Source organism: Azolla caroliniana, unplaced genomic scaffold, assembly GCF_043228905.1.
Source record: "Azolla caroliniana isolate FFs.n. ecotype wild unplaced genomic scaffold, voAzoCaro1.0.p SCAF_9, whole genome shotgun sequence".
NCBI lineage: Eukaryota > Viridiplantae > Streptophyta > Polypodiopsida > Salviniales > Salviniaceae > Azolla > Azolla caroliniana.
In genome coordinates, this window is record NW_028230444.1 from 21,532,387 (window position 1) to 21,542,958 (window position 10,572).

A 10,572-nucleotide genomic window follows, 5' to 3' on the forward strand; every position below is an offset into this window, starting at 1 on the left:
CACACGTGCATGAAAACCTTGGGATGCATGCATGCCATATGTCCATTCATGAGTCATAACTAATCATGTGTGCATGTAGAGTCATAACTCATGAAATATGACTTCAATTTCCTAATGGTTTGAAGTTATTGCATGCTCCACGAAACCACGGGTTCAAGTCTCTACATGACACATCATGGTAATCATGACAAGTAGTATTAACTAAATCCTAGCTCTCCAACCACTTCCTATAACCAATGAAGCATCTTTCTTAGGGTTATTTTTTATGTCAAGTAAAAATTATGTCAAGAAAACCTCTATCCATGAAATCTAATGTATTGGGAATCTTGAAAGAATATTGCAACTTATGCAAATGTTCATTCAATTTATTTCCCAACTAGTGATGGTTTTGTAACGTCAACTTTTGTTCGAAAGAAAAGATTGTAGCAAATACATTGGATGCTAAGATGCCCAAAAATAAAGCTCAATATGAATCATTCAAGTATCATAACAATCAAAGAAGGAAGAAACTAGAGATGTTTTTCACAAAAGTCAAAAAATCACGTTGTGCATACGAAGATAGATAAAAAGCTCATAACTTCTTCATCCGATATCAAAATTTCAAAAGAAAAAAATCATTAAAAAGTTGACAAAGAGAGCTTTCTAAAACATATCTTGTATGCAAAAATTGGAGCTATCAAGAAAAAATAGTGATAAAAAAACGCCTCACATAGACTCAAATATATCTATATAAAAAAAGCAAGAATAGCCTATGAATAACGCAACCCCAAGCTTATAAATTGGAGATTCTTAGCCATGAGGGGAGAGAAAAGGAAGGATAGGAGTTTAGAAGAAGTGAGAAGAATAGAAGAAAGAGGGAGATGAAGGAAGGAATTTTATGAGTTTGAGTGATTGTAAATCAAGTAGTTCTTTCATGTTGGGCTTGTATTTGGAGTTAATGAGTTTGTATTGTTTCCATGATAGTATATTGTAGCTTTGTTTTCTCTTCTTCTTCTCTTCTTTATCTTTTCTCTATATATCTTCATCATTTTGGCGATCTAGAGAAGGTAATTTCTTTTTGTATCATTGGAGAGGCTTGTTTTTAGCCAATATGGCTTTTCAATTTGCTTTTCTAGGTGATAGGGTCTAAGATGTGGGAGCTTACTTGGCTGCCTTCGAACTGCATGTAGTATCAATAGGGAAGATGATGGATATGGAGAAGCTTCATTTATTGGTGGCCACTTTCTATGGAAGAGCAAGGGATTGGTATGATTCCTTGCAATTGAACCAACAAGTAACTTACCAACTATTGGGTGCAACACATTAAAGCAAAGTATATTCAACGTCGTAATGCAACAGAAGTGTGGGAGGAACTCTTTTGCTATGAATATCCTCAACAAAGTATATTGATTACAAGAGGGAGTTTATTGGCCTTTGGACTATGTGAATTCAATTACGTCGTGGAATAGAGGATGAATGGTTTAAGATGGACCGTTTCAAATTTGGATTAAGTGTTGAGCGGCAAGCTCAACCGGAGCCGGATCGGCTGAATAAGCCGGAGCCGGTATTCCGGAGCCGATAAGCAAGACGGATCGGGCGAAACGGATCGGTATGACGGTGAGCAACCGAACCGGCAAGCAGTGGAAGCCGGGTGCAATCCGTAACCGGAAGTCCAATCGGAAGCCTAGTATAGGATAGACTACTAGGTAGCTATAGTCTCGTAGTAAGTGTCAGATGCTCGTGTGAGCATTGAAGTACATGGTACTTTTGTCAGTCCCAAGAGGACTTGTATAAATAGTGCTACTTAGCACAGTGTGTGTACAGAGTTTGAAAATAATTTTGAAATTACGTTCTGCTCTCTCTATCTCTCTCTGTCTCTCTGTCTCTCTCTGTGTTGTTCTCTGTTTTACGCTTCCGCAAACACTCACATTTTCATGGTATCAGAGCGCGAGGGTTGAGAACCTCTGTTGTAGACATTTACTCTTGAGAAGAAAACCCTAACAGGTCGAAAACAGACACAGTAGAAGACATGGATAGAGGCTTGGCTACGTCGCTCCCGGTGGAGAAGCTCGACAGGAGCAACTACGCATCCTGGTCTTACAAGATGCACCAGTACCTGCTTGGACATGGGTACTGGAGTTATGTCGAAGGAGCGAATGATGCGGCGCCCGACTCGGCACACAAGGACTTCCCGGTATGGGAACAGGCGGCAAGCAGGGTGATGTACTGCTTCACGTCCAGTGTCGGCAATCAGCTGCTCAGCCACATCCGTGACGCCAAGACACTGAAGGATGCTTGGGGGAACCTGAAAAAGGTTTTCGCCGCAAGCACCACTGCCCAGAAGTTGCAACTCAGACAGGAGTTGAGCAATGTTCGACAGAAGAACATGTCCGTGGCAGACTACACGGGCCGGATAAAGGAGATCTACGACTCGCTCACCTCTATCAATGTTACCGTAGAGGAAGACGAGATGGTGCAGGTATGTCTCGGAGGCCTGGCGTCCAAGTTCGGAGCGTTCCGGACTGCGGTGTGTACAAGGGAGAATACCCCCTCATTCTTCGACTTACATTCGATGCTCCTTGTAGAGGAGAACCACGCCGGTGCATCTACCAGTGCATCCCTGGACAGCCGAATGATGTACACGGGAACGGATCGGCTCCATGGGCGTGGTGGAAGAGGTGGGTCGGCACGCAGTGGAGGCGGCCGGCAAGAGCAGGAACGAAGGCACTATGAGCGTGCCGACAGCAGTTCTGGGACTTCCACAAGCAGGGGGAGTCAAGGTGGTGCCGGAGGCCGGCAAGACAAATCTGCTACGGAATGCTGGTACTATGGCAAAAAAGGCCACAGGGAAAGCAAGTGTTGGAGAAAGCGTGCTGATTCGGACAAATCCGGATCCGGCAAGACCGGTAAGGATGGCCGGCAAAACTCGCACTACGCAAACGGATCAGGAGGATCCGGAACCGGAAAGGCCGGTAAGGGGCCAGCCTTGGTGATGAATCACAAGGCAAACTCAATGAAGAAGACCACTTCCAAAACGGAGGAAGTGTGGTATGTTGATTCCGGTGCGTCAAACCACATGACGAGCCACAAAGAGTGGTTCTCCTTTCTGGAGAAACCGGATCGACCAGGAGTAGTCGAAACCGGAGACGACACTCCTCACCCAATCGTGCACGTCGGAGAAGTCCCTCTAAGCCACGTCGGACAGAAAGGGAAGCTGATGAACGTATTACACGTTCCGACAATCACGAAGAACCTGGTGTCCATCGGTCAGATTGTCGACCAGGGGATGCAGGTGCGGTTTACGCACCTCGGGTGCTTCATTGAGAAGCAAGGGCAAAGTCTCTACCGAAACGGGCAAAGGCCAAAAAATTGTTGAACCCGTTGGTAAGAGGAGAGCCGGAAGAAGAGGAGACAAGAAGATGAAGGAAGCCGAGTCAACGAAGGAAGTCGACATATCCGAATAGGTCGGAGCAAGCGGCTGTGAAGAAGAGTTGTGCACTCAGGAAGAGAAGTGTATGTTGTGCGGAGGTCATCACGACGGTACTGACCATGATGCGGAGTCGAATGAAGAATTCGATTTCGATTCACCGGCTGAAGAAGTCGAGGGAAGCATGGAGAAGGCCAAGACTCGGATGTGGTCCGATGTGGTGAGAGGCCTGAAGCCGGAAGTCGAATCGGAGTGTACCGATTCGGACAAGAGCTGGAACGAATCAGAGACAGCTGACTCGGATCAACAGATGGACCCGGATGAGTCGGATCGACTGAAGGCCAAGGGGACACAGACACAGCGGAAGTCGATGCCATCGTGGGAGAACCGACGGATCGGCAAGCCCCGGAGTCACAGCAACGTGAGTGCTGAGATGGGGCTATTGAGCAGACATGCCGACCGAGAGGGTCGAGGCGCGCAGAACCAAAGGGGTCGCGGCAAACGGGACCGGACCGGACGAGGAGCGCGAGCAAGGCGGAGTGACGCCAAGAGAAGTCGGTTGGGAGAACCGACTGCCACAGAGGTCGACACTACGACCCCACCTCAGGTTGAGCTTGAGGGGGAGTGTTGAGCGGCAAGCTCAACCGGAGCCGGATCGGCTGAATAAGCCGGAGCCGGTATTCCGGAGCCGATAAGCAAGACGGATCGGGCGAAACGGATCGGTATGACGGTGAGCAACCGAACCGGCAAGCAGTGGAGGCCGGGTGTAATCCGTAACCGGAAGTCCAATCGGAAGCCTAGTATAGGATAGACTACTAGGTAGCTATAGTCTCGTAGTAAGTGTCAGATGCTCGTGTGAGCATTGAAGTACATGGTACTTTTGTCAGTCCCAAGAGGACTTGTATAAATAGTGCTACTTAGCACAGTGTGTGTACAGAGTCTGAAAATAATTTTGAAATTACGTTCTGCTCTCTCTGTCTCTCTCTCTCTCTCTCTCTCTCTCTCTCTGTTGTTCTCTGTTTTATGCTTCCGCAAACACTCACGTTTTCATTAAGTCCGCAATTTGCATTGGAGACACAACTTTAGATTTGCCTCAAATTCAAAGTGCGGACATCTAGCTTTGAGGCGGTCCCTCCTAAACTAATCATCCTCCGTTCCACTACATAATCAAATCCACGTAGTTCAAAGGTCAATAAACTCCCTCTTGTAATCGGTATACTTTGTTGAGGACATTCATAAGTGAAAGAGTTCCTCCCGCACTTTCGTTGCATTATGACGTCAAATATACTTTGCTTTAACTTGTTGGTTAGGTTGCAAGGACTCATACCAATCCCTTGCTCTTCCATAGAAAGTGGCCACCAATGAAGTAAACTTCTCGATTTCTGTCACCTTCCCTATTGATATTGTATGTTGTTCGAAGGTGGCCAAGAAAGCTCCCACATCTTAGACCCATCACCTGCAAAAGCAAATTGAAAAGACATATTGGCTAAAAACAAGCCCCTCCAATGATTCGGAAAGAATCTTCCTTCCTGAGAGCGCCAAAACGATGAAGAAATATAGAGAAAAGATAGAGAAGAGAAGAAGAAGAGAAAACAAAATTACAATATACTATTATGGAAACAATACAAATTCGTTAGACTCCAAATACAAGCACAAGACCAAAGAACTACTTGATTTACAATCACTCCTTCATCTCCTTCTTTCTTCTACTATGCCTCTTCTCACTTTTCTCAACTCTTTTCTCTCCCCTCATGCGAAGAATCCTCTCCTATTTATAGGTTTTTGGTTGTGTTATTCATAGGCTATTCTTGCTTTTTTTAAATATAGATATACCTAAGTCTATGTGAGGTGTTTTTTTATCACTATTTTTCCTCTGTAGCTCCAATATTCGCATACAATATATTTTTAGAAAGCTCTCTTTGTTAGCTTTTTAATGAATCTTTTCATTTGCTATTTGGATATCGAATGAAAACGTTAAGAGCTTTTTATCTATATTTGTATCCACAACCTACTTTTTTTACTTTTTGGCATTTTTGAAAGACGCCTCTATCTTTATTCATTGAAGTTCATTCCATTCATTGATTGTTATGATACTTGAATCCTACATATCGATCTTTATTCTTGGGCATCTTAGCATTCAATGTCTTGGCTACAATCTTTTCTTTCGAAAAAAACTTTAGTGGAGACACCAGTGGGTTATTTGAAGGAACACCTTATTAGGACCAACCACAAAACTAGGGCCCTAACGACCCTAGATCAAAGCACGAACAATTATGCTAGAATAAAGAAGTGAAACTCTAATGGGTACACAAGAGGGACTCATGTTATATGCCAACAATCATTTCCCCCTCTATGTTACCCAAACAAATAACCCCTCAAAGTGAACATCAACAATTGAGTGGGTCAATGCACAGGGGGTCATAAGCAAAGGGGGAGAAAGGTGCACCAAATCCACATGGTATATTTTGGAAATGAGTGACAATGGCCCAAGGGTGGTATGAGGATGTAATCCATTTTTGGGTTCTTAAAACACAACTACTTGCACAACACAACTAAACATGATAGCTCTAGGGTAGTAAATGCTACCAACCCTCACAAGGATATTGGGCCCACTCATGTGTAGTAAGCCTTTTAGCCCAAGGGTGGTAAAGGTAGATGAAACACTCAACTAGTTTTGACAAAAATAAAAGACCATTGACCTCTCGTGCATTGACCCAAAGCTACCATAACAACGTAGCACATAGTAAATAGAAACAGTTAGCCCAATGTGTGGGTGGCCAAATGTGCTAGATTTCCTATAAGGAACCAAGGTAAACAATGACTAGTGAAAGAGTACCTCAACCTTCACCAACTTTCTAAACAAGGGTCAACACCGACTGTAAATGCTTGCTTTCTAAAGTCATCCCCATGTCAAGATGTTTCCACTTGAGCACTTGTAGACCCTTCCAATCACAGTAACAAAGAGGATGTCACAAACAAATGATTGACTACCGTTGACACTTTCAACTCTAAGAATGTCAAGCTTTGCAACTTAGTGAAATCTTAGGATCATCACCTTGGAGCATATTAGGTGTTGCATTTTTCAAACTATTATTCCATGGAACAATGTTAGTCTTAATTTTTTTGCCTCTATTTTCCCAATTTTAGTTCATTGCTTATACATTTGTATTTTTATCCTAATTACAATGTTCCCGTATTTCTATTTGCTCACCTTCCTATTTTCTTTTTTAAAGTTTGCTGTGCCCGAATTTTTTCATTCCTTTTTCACATTATCCCTACTTTTTCTTCCTATTTCATTTCTGCCTTAACTTTTGGCATCCTCCCACTTTTCCCTAATCATTGTTTACCCACCTCTTGACAAAACCATCTTCTCCAAAGAAGAAAATCGCACTCACCTATCCATGCTAGAACCCATCCCTATGTATCCATCATCCACACCATAATACTTAGCTTACAATCTCTTCCATGTTCACATTCTATTCAATGTGGGATCGGGCATTGGGGAACAACTGGGGAGATTCATTGATTATGCATATGTTGCCCCCAAACAAGTTTGTTAGACAAGTATCACACATTGATTCAATGTTTTGCCTTCAAACACATTTACGTTTGCATTTCACATTGCCAATGTGGACCACTCCCTACACATGTTCATAGTCACAATGTGCATCCTTAATTGCAATGTTCATTAGTAAAACTCTTGAACATCAAGAGTCACTCCTCAATTCCAAATGTACCATGTGAAAATGATTCACTTTTGGTTTTCATAAATCCCTAATCTCATTTTGGGACATAATCACATATGCTGAGCTTTTGTTATTTTTGATAATGCCTAACCCAATCTCTGGTTGTACATTATAACTACTTAAACATTGGGAGTCCTATAGTACAAAAACATCATTATAGATGTGAGTATTGCATCATTCCTCCAACGTGGCAGACATGGTATGGTGGCTCAATCATACAAAGCACAATATTCTAGCTCATTTTTTAGGTTAAGAGTATGAAGATCTCGACTGTGGTTGAGAGTTTATAACCATTCTCAAGATTTTCAAGAGGAAATGGATGTTAGATACTCCATGGAACCTCTTTTTTATAACCAACTTTTAAATGCCATGATTCTGTAACATTGGCTGAAATCAGGACACCTGGAAAGCAAAATTGATTTGAATTTCATGCTTTATCCAGAGGGACAATTTATTCACGATCCAAGAAGTTCGGCAGAAAAATCACTACTCCAACCTTGTTGTGTCCTGACATTTCTTTCAACTCCCCAGACCTATAATTGTAGCAACACAAAATGCAAGCCTTCGAATATCTCATCTCATAGTCAATGGAATTTATGGTTTTTATGAGGTGAGACCCTCTTTGATTCGAATGTTTTGGCAATCTAATGATGGTATCATATAGATTATGCTACATTGCATAATGAATAAGTTTGTTCCATTATAACCATGGCATTATACCTCAAGCTGAAGCCTCTTGTAAGTCACCTATATCCTCTGACTCACCCATTTCTGAATAAAAATTCAGCAATGCAACACACGGTGCAGGGTCCTTTGGATCCAGACTAACACAACATTTGGCCGCTCGAACTCCTCGATCAATATCACCGTGTGTTTTTGATGCACCAAGCAAGCATAGCCATGCCATTGGCAAATCTGAAAGTGAGGGAATACTTTTTATTAAGATTTCTGCTTCTTCTAAATGTCCAGCCCTTCCAAGAAGATCAATTACACACACATAATGATCCTTTGTGTATCCCATGCCATAATAATGGTTCATAGACGTAAACACATAGCTGCCATTTTGAACATGACCTCCATGACTACATGCACTGAGAATAGAAAGATACGTAACATCGTCTGGTTTTATGCCTTCTACTTGCATCCGGTCAAATAAAATGAAGGCTTCCTTACAATGCCCATTCAAGGCGAATGTTCCAATCATGGTATTCCATGACAGAATGTTCTTAAACGGCATCCTCTCAAAAACTTTCTTTGACTCAAGTGGACATCCACATTTTCCAAACATGTTAACTAAGTTATTACTTATGACAATATCATTCTCCAACACCATCTCAAGGATCGCACTGTGAATAACTTGTCCATCGTCCAAGTTGGCCAAATTTGCACATGCATCTACAGCACAAATAAAAGTGATCGCATCTGGATGGAAGCCCTTACATATCATTTGATAAAAGAGATGAAGAGCCTCATCATTTTTGTGATTTTGGGCATAAGAAGAGATCATTACTGTCCATGTCACGGCGTCCTGATGAGACATCTTTCCAAAAATCCATCGAGCATCACTGAGACTCCCACACTTACCATACATATCGACAAGGGCTGAACATATAACATGATTATTTTCAAGTTGAAGTTCAACCACCGCAGAGTGTATCTCTTTCCCTTCATTAACCACCCCGAAGCTAGAACAAGCATTCAAAGCACAAACATAAGTCACTACATCTGCTTTGATTCCTCGATGCAACATCATATAGAATACACCCAAAGCCTCCTTGCCTAGATCATTGTGAGAGAAAGACGCCATCATTGCTGTCCAAGCTACATCATCAGGGCAAGGCATCTTTCTAAACACAACAATTGCTAATGAAGAATGTCCACATTTGCCATACATGTTAACAAGGGCGGTTCCAACCAATAAGTCATGCTCACAACCAACACTTATAATAAGGACATGGATTATCTTTCCCATGTGAAGATTCAGGAGGCCCGTGCAAGCGTCGATGACAGATACAAATGTGAATTTGTCAGGTTGTATACCCTCTGCTATCATTTGAACAAAGAAATGAAAAGCATCATGGAAACAATCCTTAGGTCTCAGTGCAGCCGAAATCATAGCATTCCAAGATACCACATTTCGATATGGTATCATACCAAATACGAATTTAGTATCATCTAAACAACCATGTTGGCTGACAAGCTTTATTAACGTATTCCATGAACATACATCCGGATGTGGTATCCTTTCAAATACTGACCTTGCATCTGCCAGACTTCCATGCTTACCATAACCATGGAGCAACACATTCCATGAGTATACATTTGGATGAAGTAATGAATCAAAGATGTTCTGGGCTTCTTTTAAGCTTCCACAGCTTCCGTACATATCAACGAGGAGATTTTGAAGGAATTGATCATGGTCGAAACAAGTGGACCTAAGTAAGAAATCGTGTAAGATCCTACCAGAAGACAGAGACTTGGTCTTACCATAATGCTTCAACAGGGAGATCAAGTGAGAGTGATGATGATGATGATGATGATGATGATGATGAAACCTGGTTAAATCTCTATGTGACAGAGGAGGCGCCATAGCCATGGGCACACAGTGAAGCGAAAGCTTCCATTGCTCTGTACCTCTTCAGAGGAGGGAAGCAGAAACCCAAGACATTCTTGTTTATGTGAATTTTGAAGAAAAAATGCAGCTATACATTTGGAGGGTATTTGGGGGATTTCATGAAACATATTGGGGGGTATTCCCCAAAACAAAACAAACAAAAATCCTGCCTTGTTTATATTATAGGTTTCAGGAAATTTGAAGAAAATTGCAGCTATATATTTGGAGGGTATTTGGGGGATTTTATGAAACATATTGGGTGGGGGTATTCTTGATCAATTTTTTTCTCTTCCTGCTAGAAAAAACAAACAAAAATCCCGCCCCCAAATGAGTCATCAGTCGGGCAATGAAACATCCACATGTCTACATTTTGGGTGCCACTGTCCAGATGGGACACATCACTCTGCTAAGCGAAACTCCTGCATATTATTGCATATTGGTTGTTAAAAGCACAAACCGATAAACCAATTGTACAACTAATTTTAATGGGTTTAAGGATAGGATAGCTGGGAAAACAATTATCGGACAAACCCATATGGAGCTACGACATGTGGGAACACATGGTAGTCTAGGAGCCTTACGTGTTGGGCTTTATAAAGGGGACTAGCCACCCCCCTCATCACAACATCTCAAAACCTTGTCGAGTCTCTATTGGTGCGGAAACAACCAAGATATGACATTAGCACCAATATATTGATCTATAGGAAAGCCTTTTTCCCAAGTTCTTGGAGAAACTTTGTGCCATATATTGCAGTTGGCGATTTGTTCCCCTGTTTGAGTCAAGTATTGCTAAGCCATGCAAACAA

General features: G+C 42.1%; 1 protein-coding gene across 1 annotated transcript; it reads right to left on the reverse strand.

Moving 5' to 3' along the window:
* Positions 1-7,094: 7,094 nt before the first annotated feature.
* LOC147860604 (pentatricopeptide repeat-containing protein At2g13600-like) lies at positions 7,095-9,815 on the reverse strand. Its single transcript, XM_087325083.1, has one exon. The coding sequence runs from the start codon at positions 9,746-9,748 to the stop codon at positions 7,874-7,876; it is 1,875 nt and encodes a 624-aa protein (XP_087181209.1). The 5' UTR covers positions 9,749-9,815; the 3' UTR covers positions 7,095-7,873.
* Positions 9,816-10,572: the final 757 nt, after the last annotated feature.